Below are 22,863 nucleotides of genomic sequence, written 5' to 3'. Positions count from 1 at the left end.
CTATTTGCGACCCACTAGGAATCACTAATTTGAAAATCAGGGCCAGATTTCACTTCAGTTTATTAGTAATAGCGGTTACAAATAGCAATTCACAAAAAAATTGCTATTTGGCAATCGCTATTACTAATGTTTGCACATCGAGCCCTAAATTCTAAATATTGCACCAGAAGATGACTATCCACAAGACTGTAAATAAGTGGTGGAAATGTAAATTAATTTCATACTGAGGTGGATCCTTGGTCCTTTAAATGACATTTGACCTGGGTTATACTTTGTGATTTCCATGAATACACCATGTTTTTTTTTTTGCAATCTTATATAAGTCCAAGGACAAGTGGAGGATGACCATGAATGAGACGCTCAATGCCTGGGCTTTCTGGTGACATTTTATACATTCCCACCCAGATGGTCATTTGTTATATTATGTATAATTTTAATTAGTAATTAAAAGTGTAAATAAATTGACAACAACTTTTAAAGACAGAGGTTGAGGATGGCTTCTGAGTGGCATGAAATACCGATTGAATTTCCCTTGGTTCAATATTGATTCTGTTTCTTTCGAACATATTAATAAATGAATTGAATGCAAAATGTATGAAGTAATGTGTTACATTTGCTGATCATGGCAAACTGAGTAGTATGGAGGGTGGGAAAGCCAGTGGTAGATGAGCATCAATGACAATGAGTATATATTAATGAATTTGGGTCCCAATAATACAAAGGCTAAGTAACTAAGCGTTGTGGTACTTACATGCCAAAGGGATCTGGGAGCTCTCGTAAACAGGAAGCTAAATACCTGTGCACAATACTATACTATGACTATTAAAGCAGGGTATGTAAACAGCTGTATATAAAGGTCACTTTAGGTCTACACAGATTCGTTCATGATGAAACTGCCATTCTCTTGAGCTACTCGTGCAAAGTGGATGTGTTCTCAGCAATAGTTTTTGTTTTTTACACAGATGGCATCTGCGAATGACTCGCGGCAGACCCCCAAGGATGCAGCCGATCAGAACTTTGACTACATGTTTAAGCTGCTGATCATCGGGAACAGTAGTGTAGGCAAGACCTCCTTCCTCTTCCGCTACGCTGACGATTCCTTCACCTCTGCTTTTGTCAGCACTGTTGGCATCGACTTCAAAGTGAAAACCGTCTACAGGAATGAAAAGAGAGTAAAGCTGCAGATATGGGTGAGCAAAGGTTTAACTAGCCGGCATGATAGCTTACTGAGTTGAACGCTCGCTGCTAAAGGAGTGGTGAATTCTAAGTCAAAAGGTTGAATTATCAACAAGGCCAGCCCAGCCTTCTGTCCTTCAGGGGTCAGCAAGTTGAGTACCATCTAGAAGTCATTACAGGGTGCTTGAGAACAGTACTTTGGTATTCACACAAAAGAGCCAGAGGGGAGTGTTTAAAAGACCTTGGGGCGGATCCCTGTGCCCCTCAGCGCCCCCCTACTGCCACCATGTGTGCGCTTTATTTATAATACGGCGCACCATGGCGCAGGGTAGGGGGGGCAATAGCATCATTTTTCATGACGCTATTGATGTACTCTGCAGGAGTAGCGCCAAACTTTTGGCACTACTCCTGCAGGGAACACAGGGGCCCATTGTAAATAATGGAAGCCCCCTTTTAACGCCTGCTCTGAGCAGGCGTTAAAAGTGCTGTAAAAAATGGTGCAAGGAAATCTCATAGATGCGCCATGTTTGCAGCCCCCCTAAAGGGGGAACGCCCCCTTTGCCTACATTATGCCTGGTGCAGGTGTACTGTAGTACAAAGGGTTATAGAGTGGCACAATGCATGCATTGTGCCACTCTGTAAATACGACGCAGGGATTTCGGCCTCGGTCCACATTAATGTAAAAAATAATGACGCTAATGTGGCGCAAGGTGGCGCTAGGGAATTATAAATATGCCCCCAATTGTACATCACTCCCCAACAACCAAATCAAAGCATAAATGGATACACATGGTCTTTGAAACCAATCCAGTTTGATGGTTTCAAATATTTCTTGTCTCTGCGTCAGTCAACAACAACTTGTATTTAGGACGAAGACCCTAACCAACACTTAGGTGGCATGCTTCTTCATAGGGTTCCTCCTCACACCATAGACTGTAGTTTCTGGTGTGGGCTACAACTCCCTCCAAAGAGTTTATAATATGATTAGGGTCCCTAAATGGGCAAGGAGTTTGAATGAGAGTAGTGCATTTGAAGTGATAAAACTACCTCATGGTGGACCAATAACAAGCTTTATTCAGTGTCCCAACTCGGAAGATAAAAACTAAGAGGGAGGTGAGTACCTTCTACTCAATTAAAAAAACAGATCATCTTTTTTTCTGACCATCAAATGACCTTATAAAGATGTTCTAGGAGTTCTTCAGGACCAATCTAACAGGTACACAATCTTGTACCAAATAAAAGCGTGTACCAGGAGGAGTGTCAGCCCAAAAAGTCGCTAAACATATCTCTAAAGTGAGGGAGAGAATGCTGGATGTCAGAGGATGGGGTGCTTGCCTGCTATGGTCTATTGTTTAAAAATATGTTGTTATCAGGGTGAGTAGACTTTATTTCATGCTATGTAGATCTGTGAGAACGGTTAGCCACCGAGCTTTCCCTGTCTTCATTTATAACCTAACACAATGGGATGGTTGACATCTAGGATCTTGCATATAGATACCATCCTTCCGTTAATGCTATTGAATTAAGGCTCTGCTTGTTTACATTAGTCTTCTTGATTGTGACTTGTGACTCAGTGCAAGTCACAATCACATCCCTTTTCCTTCTTTATTTCTTCATTTCATGTACATTTTTAGCATTCTTCTGGTCTTTCAGTAGAGGCTAGAGTTGAGGCCGTACACTTGATATTTGCAGGTGAGCTCAGAGATATCACAAGGTTGTTTGCAAAATATTTTCACTTGTGTTTTTGCATTGATTACACACATTGGTTTGCATAGTGAGCACAAGATCACTGATTGTTGACCAATGATACATAACATTTACCTCTGTCTTTCTCATTTAAGGTACAATACATAAAGTTTCTCTGTATCTGGTCTGTCACGTTTTTACAGGTGACAACGGTAGACTGTCACACAACCGTGGTAATTGTCTGTGTTATTTTAAAAATATTGTTTTTAGAATGTTCATATTTTATCACATTGCATATTGATAGACTGGTCCTGAAAAATGCCCAAAACCTCTTTATAGGTTTATTTTCTGGTCAGAAACACGTTGACCTCTTTTTTTTCAATTGGGTGTAAGGTACTCACTCACGTCCTAGGGGACTCTTAACCCCTTCACTGCCAGGACTTTTACCCCTCAGGTGCCAGGCATTTTTTCGCCTATTTGGGGCAGTTTGTGCTTAGGCACTCATAACTTTTTGTCTACATAAGCTGCCCACGCCAAATTTGCATCCTTTTTTCCAGCATCCTGGAGGAGACCAAGAAATTAGGCAAAATACAGCAAAAATTTCGTTTTTAAAATAAATGGGTAAAAAGACTGCAGAAGAAAGCTTGTGTTTTTTTCCCTGAAAATTGCATCAACAAAGGGTTTGCAGTGGTAAAATCACCATCTTCCCAGCTTTCAGGAACAGGCAGACTTGAATCAGAAAACCACATTTTTCAACCCAATTTTGGCATACTCATTTTTACTATTTGTTGTGCTTTCAGCCTCCTTCCAGTTAGTTACAGAAATGGGTGTGAAACCAATGCTGGGTTCCAGACAGCTAAATATTTCTAAAAGTAGATAAAAGTCTGAATTCAGCAAGGGGTCATTTGTGTAGATCCTTCAAGGTTTTCCTACAGAAAGTAACAGCTCAAATAAAGAAAATATTGAAATTGAGGTGAAAAAGAAGCCATTTCTGTCCACGTTATCTTCTATAACTTTTTCCAGCTATGGCAGATTTTTGAAAGCAATATACAGTTATGTCTGCTGGACTCTTCTGGTTGCGGTGATATATAGGGCTTGTAGGTTCAATCAAGAACCTTAAGTACCCAAAGCCAATAAAGGAGCTGCACCTTGCAATTGGTTTTCATTGTATACTGGGTAAACAGCAATTCATTTGGTGAAATATGAAGAGTGAAAAATAGGTATCAAGGAAACCTTTGTATTTCCGAAATGGACACCAGATAAGGTGTTGAAAAGCAGTGGTTATTTGCACATCTCTGAATTCCGGGATCCCCATACTAGTATGTGAATTACAGGGCATTTCTCAAATAGTCATCTTTTTTAAACACTGTCTTACATTTTGAAGGAAAAAATATAGAGAAAGACAAGGGGCAAAATCACTTGCTCTTCTATCCTATGTACCCCCAAGTCTCCTGATAAAAATGGTACCTCACTTGCGTGGGTAGGCCTAATGCCCGCTACAGGAAATGCAACATGGACACATCACATTTTTACATTGAACTCTGATGTGTTTTTTGGAAAGTGCCTAGCTGTGGATTTTGATCTCTAGCTCAGCCGGCACCTAGGAAAACCTACCAAACCTGTGCATTTTTGGAAACTAGACACTTAGGGGAACCCGGGATTGAGTAACTTGTGGTGCTATCATCAGGTTCTGTTACCCAGAATCTTTTGCAACCCTAAAAATTTGGCAAACAAAAAACACTTTTTCCTCACATTTCGGTCCTGCAAAGTTCTGGAATCTGAGGGGAGCCACAAACTTCCTTCCACCCAGCATTCTCCCAGGTCTCCCACTGAAAATGGTGCCTTACTTGTGTGGGTAGGCCTAGTGCCCGCAACAGGAAAGGCCCCAAAACACTACATGGACACGTCAAAATGATCAAATACAAAACTACCTGTTTTTGCAGGGTGGAGGGGGGCACTGCGTTATTGGTTCTGGGCTCAGCAGCCATCTAGAAAAACCTACCAAACGCAGACATTTCTAAAAACGACACACCCGAGGGAGGCCAGGGAGGTGTGACTTGCACCGATCCCCTAGTGTTTTCTTACCCAGAATCCTCCGCAACCCTCAAATTTAGCTAAAAAAATCACATTTTTCCCACATTTCTGTGTGGGATCATTGCACCGGCACAAAGGGGAAGAGCCAAATACATGTCGAAATTGAGGGTGAACCAAAGCGGGTCCAAAAGGGCAGTTTGAAAAAAAGAATTTTTAGGCTCAAAAGTGGGGCAGAATTTTTATTGGTATAGATGCGACAATGCTGGGTGGTAGAAATTTGGGGATTCCTGCATATTATAGATGCGACAAAGCTGGGTGGTAGAAATGTTGTCGATTCCTGCATATTTGGGAAGGTTTCATCACAAAAATGTGGGGGAAATGTGTGATTTAAAGCAAAGTTGGAGGTTTGCAGGGCATTGTGGGTAGGAAAATGGTGCGGGTGCATGTGAAGCATACCACCCTGGACTCACCCAGATGTATAGTTTTCAGATGTGTCTAGGTCTCGTACATTTTTCTACATTGCAGCGTCCCAAAGTCCAAAACGTGCAGCCCTGACCATTCCAAGTGAGACGATTCTGAGAGTTAGACAAGCTCTCATGGCCCAAATGTAAAACCAGAACCCAAAATAATCATTTGTCCTATTACTTGCCATTGGGATAAGATCTTTTAGTGTGCGGGGGGAGAGCTGAAAGACTGTTACTCCCTTTAGTTGGCGTGGGGGCATAACCATGCCCACACTGGTTGGTAGCCACCACCCCACTATTTTTTTTTTTTCCCCTGGCATCTAGTAGGCTTTCTGCCCCCCTGAGGAGTGGATTAGGGGTAATTACTGCATCTGCCCTCCGGAGGGCAGAACAACTTTGTCCCCATTTTTTTGGGGTGGGGGTATGGCCATACCCCCACCCTCTTTTTTTTAAAACAATTCTTCCTGGTCTCTGCTGGGCTTTCTGCTCCATTTGGGGGCAGATGGGCCTTCCAAAAATAGGCCCATCTGCCCCCAAGGGGGGGCAGAAATGGTCAACAGTAATGTGCCCCAAAGGGGAGCGAAAAAACACTCACACACCAATCCCTTGTGCCTTAGTGGTTTCTGCCCCCTGGGGGCGGATCGGCCTAATAGAAATAGGCCGATCTGCCCCGAAAGGGGTTAAAAATGGCCTAAAATAAATTTGCCCCCCGGGTAGCGAACCTTGAATAAGGGGTCGCTCCCCAACTGGAAAAAATAAAAAATCCCTGGTGCCTAGTGGTTTCTGCCAACCCCCACCCCCGGGGGCAGATCGGCCCAATTAAAAAAAGAACAGGCCGATCTGAAATAGCCTAAATAAATTTGCCTCCAGGGGAGTGACCTTTGCCTAAGGATTCGCTCCCCTTTGGTGTCTAAAGGTGTATGCCCCACTTGGGGCAGATTGGCCTAAGTAAAAAAGGCTGATCTGTCCCCATGGGAGGCAGAAAAGGCCTTATAAAAAAATTACCCCCCTGGGGAGCGATCCCATCATGCCAATTTCTAAAAAAAAAAAAAAAAAAAAAATCCCTGGTGTCTAGTGTCCATTTCTGCAGCCTGATTGCTTCACGATCGGGCTGCAGAAATGCTCAAAGAGACGTAAAAGGAAAGGCCTTTCCTTTCCTTTCATGCCTCTGCCTGCCCCACCACCCGATCGGAAGAGAAATGCTGTGCATTTCTCTTTGGATCGTGCTAGAAGCTGAGCTTCCAGCACAATGGGGGCACCCTCTGATGAGGTCAGCGCGCGATCACGCGCTGATGTCATCAGACGTCACGGGGCGGGGTTGGAAGGGGAAGCGATTCCTCTTCCATCCCTGCACATGGGAGGGGGGTGAGAGACCCACGGGGGGATCGCTAGCGCTCCCCCAGTGGGCGGGCTGCAGGACGAGCTGGTCTCGTCCTTGGCACATGGCATCCGTGGCCGAGGGCGAGACCAGCTCATCCAGGTCACCCGGGGGTGGGGGGGTTAATAAAGCTACTTATTAGTCCACCATGCAAAGACGTTTTAAGGCATGGTCAAAGTGGGCTCTGGCCCAGGGTCTCAGCCTTTCCGGGGACCCCTGATAGAGCTCTCTTGATACTTCATGCAGTCCTGCCCTTATGACACTAAATTATTTTTAAACAGAGATTGTTTTAAATACTATTTTCCTGTATGGCAATGTGTGGGTGTCTATTTCAGACATTTTGTCGTGAATTGTTGTGTTTATGTTTTTCAACAGCATGCAGCATCCATAAAAAAGTTCCTTTTATGAGAAACGGCAGTGGGTCGTAGAGATTCTTTGCAATTATAATATTGAGCTGCGGCTGTATCACAATATTGAAAACACACATCACTATCCTGAATATTAGATGAAAACCCATTTAGAATTTAGACCAGTCTGCCTGTGCATTGTCAGTGACCTGGCCTCAGAGAGCATGAAAACAGCCGAAATTGGAGCATAAATTTAAAGCTGTTCCAAACAGGTGCCCCCAAAATATGCTCAGCCCAGGGCCCCAAAAATCCTTAAAATGTCCCTGCCACCATGAAGTAGTTTTATCACTTCAGATTTACTATTCTGAACCCTACATACCTCAATCACACTCCTTACCCACATAAGCACCCTAATACTACTACAAAACACTTCAAGAGCCCCCCCACCCTGTTTTTTTTTCAGAGGGGGTTGTAGTCCACACCAAAAACTTCAGTCTGTGGTGTGAGGAGGGGCCCTATGATGAAGCATGCCACCTAAGTGTTCGTGAGGGTCTTCTTCCTAAATACAGGTTGTTGTTGACACTCACTGAGGCAAGATATATTTGAACCCATGAAACTAGATTGGTTTGATAGACCTGTTGCATCCTTTTATGCTTTTATTTAGTTGTCTGGTAGTAATGCATATTTGGAGCCAGATTTATGAAAAGTGGCGCTGCACCTAGTGCAGCGCCACTTTTCTTGCGCCCCTTAGCGGCCCCCTAATGCCACCACGTGTGCGCCGTATTTAATATGCGGTGCTCCGTGGCGGTAATCAGGGGTACTAGAGTCATAATTTTTCACGCTAGTCCGACACTTTGCAGGATTAGCATCAAAAATGTTGATGCTAATCCTCAGCCGCAGCCCGTCCTTTAGGGCGGAGGAGCCACGCAGCCTCATCTTTTGCCCCTCATGAAGAGTGCCTGTCAGGCGCAGCAAAGGTCAGCCTGACAGACATTCTTCATGTTCAGCTCAAGCAGCCAGGAGCGAGACATGTGCGATTTGCGCAGCCTCCTGGCTGCCTGAGCTGAACTTTGCTGGGCTGAAGAGGTCACAGCTCCAATAGGCGTGACCTCCTCAGCTCAGCAAAGGTGCCTCGAGACCCTCCCCCTTGGTGACGAGGGGAAGCATCTCCCATTGACTCTGACCTGGGTGCTTCAGGTTTAAGCCCTGAAGCGTCCAGGGGGAGTGTCAATCAGTGACATCTCGTCCCAGAGTGGGATGGGGCCAGCTGACCATCCCACTCTGTGACGAAGTTGGGACTGCTGCCTTCCCTCACTGGCTGACCCAGTGAGGGAAGGCAGCAGTCCCAACTCTCCTGGGACCTCTGAGGCAGAGCAGAAGGTAAGTGTGTGTGTGTGTTTTTTTAAATGAATGTTTGGTGCGTGTGTGTATGTTTGAATATTTGATGAGTGTTGTGAATGGATGTGCCTGTGCAAATGAATGAGTGTGAGTTTGCTTCCCACCCGCCCCCTCCTAAAATTACCAGCCGCCATGGCTAATCCTGTAAAGCATCCATAGGCCTGTTGAAAACAATGGGAGCCTCCCTTTAACACCTGCTCTTAGCAGGTGTGAAAAATGCCAATAAAAATGACGCAAATAAATCTTTTAGATTTCTTTGCGCCATTTTTTTGGCCCCCCCCCAGCGCGGAATGCCCACCTTGCACACATTATGTCTGGCGCAGACATAACGTGGAGCAAGGGGTTATAAAGTGATGCAATGAAAGCATTGCTCCACTACGTAAATACGGTGTGGCATTTTTGGCCTTCCCACGCCACATTAGCATTTTAAACAAGCATTTACAATGCAAAGGGTCTCGCGTTTGCTCATGTTAGAGCTGATCGCGTTGTAAACTCCTATACCGACTTTTCATCTATCGGGCAAAAGTGCATTTGTGTACACAATCCGAAAAAGTGAAATTAACTATGTAAAGCACTCGACTTCTGCCAAGCGAGATCGCGCTCATAAATTAGAGAAAAAGAAGTCCACGAGCCCGATGGAAAACAGCGAGCCTCGCATGTTTTCTGGACTTGGTCGCTGCGCATGAGGAGGGCTAGCCACCGGAAAAGGCATGACCTATGCTTGCCTTCGACTAATGAAAGCAAGCAGATTTTATTAGGCAAGCCCACGAACCAATAAAAAACACTGACGTGAAGTTGACAGGGCTCCGAGCCCTTTTCTAAATACAAAAGCGTCTCGCTGCGATACGCATGCTCGCGCGCATGCAACGCAGGCTCGACCCTAAAAATGACGCTAATGTGGCGTGAGAATGTCACTAGGCCCTCTTTAATCCGGGCCTCAGTCTTTTAAACATTCCCTTGGCCTTTTGTGTGATTAGCCAAATAATTGTTTGGACAACAGTGCTACGTGTTCTGTGACGTACGGTTTCACTTTTCTGTTACACGAATGAGGGACTTTCCAGCTTTCACACGATAATGAATAAATACTAAAGTAATGTTGCATAGCCTGCACATAAAAATTGTACTAAAAAAAGCTGCACACATCCAACACGAAAACCGTTGACGTCTCTGCATCAGAATTCACAGTTCTGCTCATTTCCCTCATATAAGCAGATACAAGTGACATCACAGTGTTGGTTTTAATATGGGGCTAAAATTGTTGTCTGCAGCCAGACGTCATATGAACTGTTTGAAGAACCGGGGGACCAAACTGTTGTTTTGGGGCACATAAAATAAAAATCCCATTCCGGTACCCTCCCTCCCCTACTTACATGTATAGCAGTAGAAGACGTAAGAGCTGTCTCAGAAACGAGCAGGCCCAAGACCACGCTATTGCCCCTGGGTTAATTCTGGGCAAGAAAGAAGTTTCAAGACTCATTGCGTGAAATCCCCGGCCGCGCCCTCCGAGAGCTGCCACGCTTCACCGCCGGGAACGGCCACGGTAAACCTACCCACATAGCAAACAAGGAGGGTGTTTGTTTTTCCAGCCCACTCGCACCTAGGGGCGCAGGTTCTGCCACTGAGTCACCAGAGAATTAGTTGTGCTGAAAGGAAGGTGAAATGGACGAGACCCGGTGTTTGGTTAGAGTTTGCGGTTGTTTAACTGCGCTGTCTCCCTGCACGGCATGAGCGATAGGGACTCACTCTCCTCAGGCGAAACCAGACTTGAAATTCCTACTGCGGCGGGGCACGGCCTTAATAACCAGGAATCAGAGACTTCCAGCGTTTTTTATGTGTTTGAGTTTTGTATAGTCTCCCTTCGGGGACTTGAGAGCTTATCAGGAAGAAAAGAAATCCAGGGTAAAGTGAGATTTTCGGGGTGGCGACGTGTGCCCTGTGTCCCGAGTGATGCGGTGGTTGATGTGGGGGGGGGGGGGGGGGGGTGCGGCTTGCACAGGCCAGTGCATTCTGATGGTTCAACTCATCTACAAAGTGCCCAAATCATTATCGCCCTGTTACAATATGGCGTTCTCTTGACCTGGACGGAGGGGCGGGGGGAAGGGGGCGGTCTTTTTAACAAAGATTGCTCTTTGCATTTGCATCTGTAGTGCAAGAGCCTAATGTAAAGAACTTTTGAAAATTAACCTATTATTTGTACATGCACAAGGCTGCCCCCCACCGCCCCAGCAGTATGTTATTCTGCTCAAAGACTGGAGTCTCTCCCTTGTCCAGTCCACAGATGGCACCCAAATAGCCGTCTAAATCAACAGCACAAAGGACATGCAAAGTCTAGCTAAATGAATCAGTGGCACCAAAGAGTGGAGAGCCACCAACTGGTTGCCTTCCCCCAACCTTGAAATGATGGAAGGCTTAATTGGTTTGAGCGGGATTCGAACATGTGACCTACAGGGCAGAACAATTGTAAGAGGCGATTGTTTTACTAGATATGCAATCTTGCTAGCACCTTAATTGGATTGGGATATTGGCTGTAAGAATAGTTTCCATGAGCATTTCGATGACGAAAAGTTAAAAAAAGCACAGTAAGTTTAGCAGATTATTGGCGTCACTGAGATCCTCATTTCAAACACTATAAGGACCCTGACACTATAATAATCTCTGTCCATGACAATGTCTTGGGTAACTTGTAGACTTACATGATTAATGACTCTAGAACTGAGGAGGCATTTCACTAGACCAATACTAATAATATATTGATGTTACAGATATACTATAGGATTTCGTGACCTCTCAAAACCCTACATCAGATGCCAATTAACAGAACTAACAACGAGCATTGGCAAAGCCAGTAGGCTTTGCCTATGCAAGAGCTATTGACTTTGCCAATCCCTTTAAGCCACGTTGTAGAGCAGTGTGGCTTCTTCACAGCATGGCTAAAAGTTATTAAAAAGCTGTATCACGAAGCCAGAGCTGGCCACATAATAGCACTTTTTTATCGTGTGCGGGAGTGGGCAACATGGACAACAGAAGGGAGGGTGGGAAGGAAAGAGCAACAGGGACAATGTGAAGGAGAGAGGGAGGGAAAGGGCAGCCTTACTTTGATGATGTAAATATTGTAAAATGAAATGGCATGCATTTATTTTCATAACTGTTAAAGTGGACAAGCTGGGAATTGTTTGGGAGGGGAAAAAGCAACATGTACAATAGGGGGGCTAGAGGGAAAGAAGCAACGTGGACAAATGATGACAGTGGAATATTAAAATATGAAAAAATAGTACTTTAATCACAGCATGATCAGTGGAGTGACAGCAGTCAAGCCGAAGCAATCAATACTTGGTCCACGCTCCAGCCGAAAAAAGAGGCAGTGAAGCCTGCACATGCTGGCCAATTAGAAGGTAGCAATTAAGAGTGACAATGAAACCAATGAATGGGTGGGCTACAAGTCCCTTGTTGTATATAATATTTCCAACAAGCAAGTGCGCATGCAGTGCATGCGCTATTGCAGGTCAGACCTAAAAAGAAGACAAGGTTTTGAATGAGTGCTGTCTGTCATTGGTGAAGTTTAAAATATACTAGAGAATGCAAAAATGTTTGTCAAAGTAATAAATGTCATGTTAAACTTTTCACCTATGGTGAGCCATGGCCCAGGAAGTACATGGGAAAACCAGAGAGAAATAACAATACTAGTTCCAAGACTCCTTGCCTTCAGAATGACAAACATGATCCTTTTTCATGCTAGCTATCACCCTTTCAGCATGACCACATGTCTTCTAAAGTTTCTTATAAAGTCTGCATGCATTGTTGCTTTGATGGCCTCTTCTCTAGACCTATACTTTATTTCTCAAACGTGGGTGATTTTGGGGACCCATACAGGTATCTATTCAAAGCAGATTCACATTTTTGATTTCTTGGCACTGGAAGGTTCCCTGCATGGTGATCCAGCATGTACTCCTGTCATGAGTTGCCGTCTGCATATATTTCTGGTATCCTGATATTTATTTGGCCCTGGTGTCACACTAATGTAGCAGGAGCACAGAGGCGGAGGCCTGTCCCTAACAGTGCAAGGTCCAGGACCAGTCCTGTGACATAATGGGGCGCACCAAACTTGCCCTCATAGTGAATCGAGGAGAGCAATGTCTGTCCTGGGGTTGGCACACAACACGATGGTGGCAGAATACTTTGTGATCATGTATAGTTGACCAAACCTTTGTATCTTATCAGTGAGGGAAGTAGCCTTCTATACCCACTTGTGTAAAGTTCTGCTGTTAGTAAAACTCATAAGCTTGTGCTGACATCCTGTGTATATTGAGAGCATGTACATGTATAATATGCATTTCGTACAGGTGTGGTATTAGGACTGTGTGTGTGTATTAGTCTGAGTGCAGAGGCCAGAGGGATCCATTTTAGATACCCCGATGTAGCATGCCACAATGTGGAAGAATGTGACAGCTTGCCTAGATAGTGGAAATGTGTTGCCTGCATTCCTGTTGCTGAAAGGTAGAGGCTACCTGACAACCTTTGGTAATTCCACGAGGACGTTTGTTAGCAACAGATTATTGATTAGTTCTTCCCAAGCACTGGCATCTGGTTGATGGTAGGTGTGGGGGTTGGGACTACAGTTTCTGTTGTGCAAGGTGAAAAGTTCCTAGGTCAGGTCTGCCCTTTTGTTTGCCTTTGATTACTGTTTCAGTAGGGCTGGAGATAGCCAGATGCAGAAACCTCACGGTTCAGTGTGTCCATGATGTGTGTGCTACAGCTTGGAGACAGTCTCAGTGCTACTTTCTGCGAGAAGCATTACTTTACACCAATGGTCTTCAAACTTTTTAACGCTGTGTCTGCTCTCATGTAAAATAATTTAATTGGGTCCCCTGAACGACAAACCTATTTTTTCACATATAACCTACATACAGTTGGAAGCTCTGAACATATTTAGCAAGCCAAACATTGTAGTTATGTTCAGGTATTGCTTTTAAAAATGCACACAATCAAATGCATGCTTGCCAACAATCTCTTGACAGCAGCTTTACCTAAAATTGTAAAGGTATCCACAGTATGATCCTTAATCAGAAATAGAGGGGAGACTTTTGAAAGATTTTTGCCCTCGGCCCACGTGCTTTGACACCTATCACCAGCAAGTTACTGATGGCCAGTTACAAAGTGGCTCCATGCCATTCTGTTTTCTTTTGCAATGTTCGTGTTGTCTCTCCTCCCCCAGAAGCATAATAAATGTTGCTCTTGGTTGGAGGCAGGTGCCCTCCCTGAAATCAATTTAGCACCATGCTTGGGGGGAACGCCCCATAGTCTGAAGACCTTTGGTTTACACAAAGGCTGCTTTTGGAGAGCAGCCTGAGGAAGACAACTTGAAAGAGAGCAATCCTAAACAGGCTCTGAGATGTGCTCCAACTATCTTGATGTGTGCTCCATCCCAGACTGGGCTCCAGTTGCCTTGATGGCTGTATTGGTTTGCCTTGGGCTGCAACTGCCTTGCCATCGATTGGGTTGAGCTGCAAGTGCCATGCTGTGCATTCTCACTGACCTAGAAGCGGGCTGCGGCTGCCACAGACACCAGTTTGCAGCACCAGAGCTCACCTAGTGGCCTCCGCCTATCCAGGGAGGCCATGTAAACGAAAGATCCAGACTGAATCCATCCTCCTCCCGAGACCACAGCAGAGAAAGCAAGTGACAGCCGTCCGCCTGTGATTGGGATACAGCAGTTGCAACACGCTACAGTGAGTGCAAGGACTTAAAACGTTTTTCTTCCTAGTACAACAAGAACAAAAGTGAAATGGTTACACATTTGAACCTGTGGGGAACGTAATCTGCACATGACCCTAACCACTGCTCCTGCCACAGTTTACTGAGGGGTTACACTAGATAGGGTCATCTGGGTGGGAGAGGCCACGGTGAAGAAGGGTTGTGGCACCCACTGGGGAATCATGAATCAGCTAATTGCCCTGTACTCTTAAAAACTGGATTGTGTAGTGTTTAATACTGCTGTTTACTCAAGAGTACTATCTTTTACAAAAAGACAACCCCTGGGCTGCAGTTCTGTGGTCCTGCCCCCACCCCAGGCACTACCTCGTTAAGAGACCTGTGATTGCATGCCCTTGCTGCTGTGAGAGTCCAGTGCAGAAAAGGTAGCACTAAGAGCTGTATTCAGAGGCATAGTAGGACGGACCCCGGGACGCCAGTGGCAAATGACTTCAGCCACCGTGTTTGGGGCAGAGTACAGTCTGTCCAAATGGGGTATGGAATAAATGTTCTCCTTTTCCTATTCCACCTTGGAAAACAGTGCAAATGCTAGAAGCTGGTGATCAGTAGGGGCTTTTAATTATTACTTGTCTCAAAGGTATCTGGCACACAAACATTTGTAGGTATTTTTAATGTGCAGGTCTCTCTTTCCTTTGTAAGGCCAGTGTAAGGTGTGTTTTGCTGTCTTTCGGGACATAATGAGCAGGGATCTACTGATGATCAGTGCCACCAAGACAGAGATTCTAATTCATCGCTAGAAAATTCTGTGTAAACCAGTTTTTTAGCTTTCCTAAATGGGTCCCTCGCCATCCCCACAGTCAAATGCTTGAATTTTGTTTTAATACAGTTGCTTCTGGGTGAAATAGGTGGATTCATTGGTGTCTTCTTGCCTTTGAACAAATACGAGTTTTGAAAGAGATCCTTCCATTTCAGCCCTGTTCTTTGTGAAGATGAGTGGCAGAAGCATGCATCCTATCAAGATTAGGCAAGGAGAACATCTGTTACCGAAAGCTGTCAGTTGTGATGATTCGGAATTTGTAGGCTGAGAAGATTATGACAGCAAGGCTTGTACGTGTCTTAGATAGATTTGAGCATGCTCGAGAGGCTCGAGGGGACCACCTTTGGCTTTCCTTTGCTCATAAGTTCCAGTTTAAGAAAAGCTGTCACCTCCTCTCTTCAGTGACTCAATGACAATTTATGTGACTAGCCTGAGCGCCCTGCCTTTTTTGGCTAGAGCTGGCGCATTCACTCTAGAATCCATTGTTCTGCCTTATTCATCCAGGTTAGGAATCTTGGCATCTAATGGTGATTTCCCTCTTTAAGTGGGCATGTCTTAGTGGCAGGGCTTTCCTACTTATACTACTGCAGCTCAGACTCAGTCTTACAACTCCCTCAATCAGATTGCGACCCATGGTTTCTTACGTAGAGCTCTCAAGGGTCATTAGTTCTGCTACATTTTTTACCTTTTATGCTCCACAGAGACAGCTACATCTGGTATCAGGGGAATTCTATTGTTGACAGAAAAAAAGCTTAAAGCAGGCTTATTTCCCATCCATTACTTACCATTACTTAGTAATGGTTGGCTTCAAGGTCACTCTCATTTCCTGGCTTCTGATTGGTCAGCAACTTCTGCTCCGTCCTGCTTTCTCCTGGGGCTTCTTTTGTTGCATCCACAGTAGAGCATGGACCTAGTACAGCTTCTGCTTATAACCAGCGTCCTTCCACAGGCTCCGGCAGGTACGTTTTTTATTAGTTTTTGACATGCACTCTAGAAGAGTGCATGCGTTTGCAGTCTGTCTCCCTCCCCCACCACTCCCTTATGTTGCTTGTCCCCCCCGCCCTCCTCCCACTGCGTTATGTTGCTGCTTCCACCCTCCTCCCCCCGCACCTCATTCATGTTGCTTGTCCCCCCCAACCTCCTCTGGCTGTCCCGAGTTAGTACTCCCACGCTCCCCCCCTGTACTTCCCTCATGTTGCTGTGCAACATGACTTAACACAAAGAAAGAAAAAGCACTATGACGTGGTCAACACTAACCACGTGCCCACATTCTCATTGACAAAGAAATATTTATTCTAATTCTTGGCCTTATTTTCACAGTGGTGCTTCACTGCTTCTCCTTTTGCAGCTGGAATGGAAACACTTCATCTTCTATTGTTAGACATAATTACAGAAAAGTCTCTCCTGTGAGGGACAAGCACATACCCTGTGAATTCAAGCAAGGTCTAGGTTTGAAGGCTGTGGAGCTCTAGCCACATGCTTGAAGCCTCGCCATATCATTTCTATAAATGTTCTCAACCCCAAAGAGTATTTTAGTAAAGGAAACAGGGCTGGACACATTTAAATGTTTTCACTTATTGCTGTTTAACATATAATATGCAGTTTTATTGGTTATTGAAACAATTGTATTTTTATCTTAGTTCCATTAAATAGTTGAACATAGAATGGAGTGTAATTTCAGAATGAATAATGCAACCTTTCCTCTTTTGTAAGAGCGCCAGGTGCTTGTTCACAGTGTAAACAAATGAGGCATTTATCAGAAAGACTAACAATATATGGGGAATATGATGCACCCTTGAGTTACAAACATTGTCCTGAGCTTTTCTTTTCTTTGTGCCATATGTCACAGCAGCCCACTCTGTTGTTTAAAATGTAAAAATGTGTTAAAAAAAATGGAAAACCCAGTAGATCTCGCATAGGTGAAACCTACTGGCTTTGGCAATGATTGTTTAGTCCTAGCACCAAGATGGTCTTGGGTAAACATGTGCTGATGATTATGTCACTCGCTCACTTAATGTGGCACTTCTCCAATAGATGTACACTACTTACCAGTGTGTTAGAACAGCATAAGAATATCAGAAGGTCATAATCAGACATATTAATGTTGCTGAACATCAGTAATAATTATCAAGCACTGATGCCTTACCATTTATGAAGTAAGAAGAAATTTAAATGTCCCTGTTTAAAGTCCTTTCACGTGTGCAAACAAATGATGATCCCTCCCTGCAAATTATATATACACACTGTGCTGTATTTACTCTAGCATATTTAACTTAATCAATATATGTTTACACACTTTTTGTAAATACTGCAGAAGATTTGTTGAAAAAGGGAATCCGAGTAAAAGAGAGAGAGACAAGTTATGGTGGGGGTGGGCAATTTCCGGAATTGCTCCTGTTTCACCTCTTTTGGACATTTGATTCTTTTTTGATAATGCTTTTATGGTTTATATGTGTTACATGAAATGAGTGTGCCATCTTATCTATAACTTTATGGGCGCAATCTTCATACGTTTGCATTTTATTGCTAATGCAATTTGTTTAATTTAATTTACAACAGACTTATCCTGATCCCCCATCCCATCCACACACATACACTTTGCTGTTCTTTGTACACCACTTCACATGTCTTCTGAAGCAACATGTTCTAGAGGAAGCACACCTTTCCTCCCAGTTTATCGGGCCTGTAGACTGTTAATCCATATCACCAAGTTTTAGAACTTCAAGAGCCAGTCTAATAAAACGACATATGTTTAGGTGAAGAACCAGGTTTTTATTTTAATCTACAAGATGAAGTCTGATAAGGTTCCATGAGGTATAAAAGACAGAATGAGCAATTCAATGTATGAAAGACACTTTGCCCACTTTCTGTCAGAATCATTGTGACTTTGGAAAGCCTGAATTCCCAGAACACTCTGTGGATTAAAGGCATAATCAGGAGTCCTTTCTCAGAGATCCTCTTGTAGCTCTATGAAAGAAACCACTGTCTGCTCCATCAGTTGCAATTCACCCAATTTTTCAATTAACTTTAAAGAGTCTTCTGGATAGATTTTAGTCACATTTGGATAGGGTCGCTTTCCATTACCTGTCCTAATGCCTTCTCAGTGAGAAGAAGCCACATTCCTGTGAGGTTGAAGTAATTATATAGTTTCACTGGTGGGGACACACGCTGATGCCAGGCAACAAGAACAACATCTGGGGACACTTTTAGCCGCACTAGTTGAGTCACATAAGTGAAAGGTCTCCATGGCATTTTGACTGTTTGTTACCTATATCCTCCAATATTCTGATGTGATCTGCACGTCAGCAGCGTATGTCTGTGCTATAGTTGGTGATAATAGTCACCCAAGTTGTCACTGAGTCGCTGAAGGGAGAAAAACTAGATTGCTGTCACCAAATCACTAGTAAGACTCACCACTGAAAGGAGATTTTTGTCCTCCATTCTGTAGGATGCAGCACGTAAGCGGAGAATCCCTGGTGTTGGATGTTTTTTCATAACCATATGGGTAGTTTCGATCTAGCTTTGTGGACATAAGCCTAATTGGAAATTGTGTAGTTGGTTGGTGGTTATTGTAGAATTTTTAGAAGGCACGGAAGCCAGAGATAGGCCTAAAGTCTGCCATTACAGCATGTTCATGTCACGAGGACAGGCGTGGCATAGCTAGGGCTGGTAGGTAGGCTTGGTTTGCATAGGGCTGGTACTAAAGGCCTGCTATAGAGGGTGTTGATAATAGCCCCACATGGCATGCTCTGGGCTGTTGCAAAAGGTCTACTGTACAGGGTGTAGTCAATATTCTAACTCCGTATGTCCAGGGTTTTCAGACTCGATCTGCCATAAACAAATGTTGTAGGTTAGCTTGGTGCCACAATCTTTCTATGAGGGGCATGTAAAAGAGTTTAGTGATAATGATTGAGCTTGTAATGTGCATGGTTTTTCGAATAGGTCTCAGATCCAGTGGTGTTGATGCTTATGCTTTGTATGCACAAACCTCTTAGACCATTCCTGCTGTCAAAGGGTTTAGTCTTTTTGAGAGTCATTGTGCAGAGTGTTCTTGGAATAGGACTTCGCCATAGGGTGTTTAAAAGTTGTAGGCCTGATGTGTGCTGGTCACTTGAGAAAGGCCTGCCCCAGAAAGTGTTGGTGATACAGTGAACTGATATAGTGTAACTGTTGCTAATAGGAATGCTCCTGTACGTAGAGCTGTAGTAATGCAAACCGTTGGTAAACGTGGCCCTCATCTTATATATTAACAGTATCTGACGTGCACTCATATTCTATTTTGCACAACCCCTTCCCCAGGAAAAGGCTCAATAAGGAAGGTACACGGCTTTAGTGATTTAACGGAAGGAGGTCTTTTGCGTCTGTAAACCAACTCCGACTCTTCAAATGATGCCCTAGATGCTATGTGCAGAGTGTGTGATATTCTAAACGTTTAATGTCCTTCGAAGAGGCTGAAATCCTGGCCTGAGCATGAAGTACTTTATTTCAGGCACCCAGAGAATCGATAAAGCCTGTGCTCCAGTTTGCTTCTTGTTGATGTCTGTATACACCGGGATGTGCCTGCGGGTTGCTTTTCCAACAGGTTTAAACTTTCAGCCTTGTGCAGGCGGGAGTTGGGCGATGTTCCGCTCACCGTCACCTCGAACAGATGGAGCTGTTTGTGAATCCGTGATCAGCAGAGCGGGGCTGTTAATCGAAAAGCCTCCGTGACAGCGCGCTGGGATCTGTGCCACTGATGCAACCTGCTGGAGGCCAGTTTCCTTTTTCCATAGGAACAGGACGTGCCTCGCAGTGGAGGTGACTGGTCTCGCAACAGACGTGGGAACTTGAAGCCTGCCAGAGGACATTGATTCACTTAAATGTTCCCGCTTCCTTGAGCAAGACTGAATAAAAATCCCTCCATCTGTGCAACGCGCCCCCCATATCATCACCTCTCCGGGACTCCCTTGCTTTTCAAAAACTCCACATTTCAGAAACACTTTTAGTCTTGACTTGTCGGTGCCAATCACTAGAACTCGTCCAGCCTTGGAGGTGACAGGCTTCGTATCCTTGTACCGATTCCTTGAGGCCATCAAGCTGAAGAGATGCCTGTTCGATGTCCCTGTACCACACCCGGGACGTACAAGTGAGAGAGCCCGATTCTTGGTTCCACTTCCTGAGACCATCAAGCCTTCGGTGTCAGGACTCCCTATGCCTGAACCAATACTCTGGACACATACCAAGCCCTAGAGCTGTATTCCGATGGCAGTTCCTAGAGCCAGCCAGACTTACTGCCTATTTAGATTTTAGCGCGCGGGTTGCCCTGCCTTAAATGTGACGGAGTACTTGGTCTGCCAGCCCTTCTCTATGATGCCAGCGAGGCCGCTGACTCCACCACTGGACGCCATTGACTGATAGCCTGTGGACACTGACAGACGCCAGACATCTGCCCTATTTAGGGTAGATCTTTCAGCGAGATTTTTGTAGTGTTTGGGATTGCAAGGAAACCCCTAGCAGTTCCATTAGGGAAATACGGGAATCATGACAATTACCTCCACATGCCGTGAGAATCTCCTACTGGTTATGCCATTGGTCTTTTGTTTTTCGAAACAAACTCCTGTTTGTCCTATCCCAGATCTCTAAATATGGCAGGCGGTCTTCTTCCACAATTGCGGGTGGCGCGCTGCCCTAGACACCCTAAATAAACCTGTTGGTCGAGACATGCTCTTTACCCTTTACTAATCCTTGACTTCGCTAATGCTTTAAGGTGACCTGCACCAGTCCCTGGGCCACTGATATGTACTTTTGCGCGGCTTCAATTTGAAATAATAAGTACATACTTATTTCTCTCTGCTCGGTTTGCTGGATACGAGGTAAAGAGGGTTAATTGTAGCTGATCGAACGATGGGATGGCCGGAATGGGCCCGCCTCTTTTTGCTTACGTACTCGGTGGCACAATTGATGCATATTAACTAACACCCACCCGCCACAGTTCTGTCAGTGGTTTTCCATGTGGCGAAGAAAGGGAGTTAAAGGCATAGATGTCATTTAGGGGTCGCAGCTGCGAACCCAAGCTTGCCCACTGCGACCCCTGGCACTGGCTTTGCGACTCCTGGCCTCAGACATGGCAACATATGTGCCAGGAACACAGGGCAGCTCGTCCTTATGGGCTTTGGTTGGGGCTTCACTTCCTTGCTTTCAGTCAGTTATTTTTTGTATTTCACTAATAAAGAATAATGTTATACTATTCAATGCTAGTGTCATAAAAACAAAGGCCTCTGCAGCCCCCGCGGGGCGGGGGAGGGCGAGTTCCAGTGTGCACCCTCAGCACAGTACACTGTGCAGGGGAGGCTGGCCTCTCACTAGTTCCAGGGGTATTGGGGCCCTACAGGTACTTTGCGGGGGGAGGTGGGGGTTGGGTGGCGCTCTTTACGTTTCGTTACGCTACTGCTCTTCTGGCGTAAGCGACCTTTAAAAGGCAGAATGCCCATTTGGGGGTTGGAGTGCCCCGCTAAGCCCTGTCTTGGCAACGATTTCTCTCCATCCAGTAACTCTGTAGCCCTCAGCACTTGAACATGTGAAACGTACCTCACGTGGGCCATCAGGCCTCTCTCTGCCTAGTATTTCCGATATGGTGCACGCGCCGCGGGCGCCTTGCAGGAGTCCGCTGTCCCCAGCTGTTTGCCGGAGACCAGAGATGCTGTGCTGCACGGTTGCCAGAGTAACTGAGATCCGCATCTCTTGGCCTTGACATAAAAGCTCAGCTATTAACAGCTCCCTGGACGTCACATCCCGCATTGGTAGTCCGCGCAAACACTAACCACGTCAGAACATGCTGCTATTTTCCACAATAACAATAAAATAGGGCAGCAATCTTTCCAAAACAAATTTGCTCGGCTTATATTCTACCACTGTTTAATTGAACAGCACAAAAACAGAGTACCTGTATGGTAAAAACATTCTGCAAGTGAACAGTGTACGCTGGATAAACTCTTTTAAGTTGCTCACCACAGTGACTCTTATTTTTAAAACCCTTATCTACTTCATCCAGGCTATGTCTTGTGGGTTGGGCAGTGGTCCGAAGAATACAAGTACTTTCAGCAGCGTGAATGTTGTGCCTAGTCTTGGGGGCTCTCCAAACACTGATCTTTTCTCGGTGCATAAACAAATCATACTGAAACAGAAAGGGGGTTAGTGGGCAGTTACCTGAACTTAAAGGCACGAAGGGCAAGGAGTAAACTAGTTATGCGTCCATTTTCTTGCGATAATGGCATTACTCCTAGTCCTACTCCCTCGCCTTCCTTTAAACCAATGAGACATAGCAAGAAGCACACAGGAGACGGACACTGAGTTGCAAGAAGTTCAATATCATGCACAAAGGCCACCAAAACCCCACCCCTAAGACTTCATAGAGGATAAGACCCGGTGAACCAATACCGACTCCAAACAACCCAAGTCCGACCGGCCAGAATGCCGAACGAACGCCAAAGGCGAGGCCCAAGTGGCGGCCCTGCAAATTTCCACCACTGAAATCCCCTGAGACTCTGCCACCCAAGCCGCCATACCCCTGGTAGAACGACCCCAAACCCCTTGATGAGGAACAACCCCCATCAAGGAAAAAAAACAAACAGAATCAATGATCTCACCCCCCGACTCAAGGAAGCCGTGGAAGGCATCTCCGCTACGGGCCGGCCCAAAATTTACAAAAAGCGAATCACCCTTACGGAAAGGAGCCACCACCCTCAGGCACTCCAACAAAGCCCTGCGTACATCCAACAAATGCAAACGAACCACCTCCACCAAAGCGGGATTCGGACAAAAGGAAGGAAGGATGACCTCCTGGCGAGCATGAAAAGAAGAATTGACTTTCGGGAT

General features: G+C 45.1%; 1 protein-coding gene across 2 annotated transcripts in view; it reads left to right on the top strand.

Moving 5' to 3' along the window:
• RAB3D (RAB3D, member RAS oncogene family) overlaps positions 1 to 22,863 on the top strand; it is a 188,710-nt gene that overhangs the window by 52,254 nt on the left and 113,593 nt on the right. For both annotated transcript variants that reach the window (XM_069231867.1, XM_069231868.1), the window contains exon 2: positions 963 to 1,190. In XM_069231867.1, coding sequence (XP_069087968.1) covers positions 963 to 1,190 — 228 coding nt within the window. The remainder of the gene's footprint in view (positions 1 to 962; positions 1,191 to 22,863) is intronic.

Source organism: Pleurodeles waltl, chromosome 4_2 (genome assembly GCF_031143425.1).
Source record: "Pleurodeles waltl isolate 20211129_DDA chromosome 4_2, aPleWal1.hap1.20221129, whole genome shotgun sequence".
Lineage (NCBI taxonomy): Eukaryota > Metazoa > Chordata > Amphibia > Caudata > Salamandridae > Pleurodeles > Pleurodeles waltl.
The sequence above is the reverse complement of the archived record's forward strand: the minus strand, read 5'-3'. Positions and strand labels throughout refer to the sequence as shown.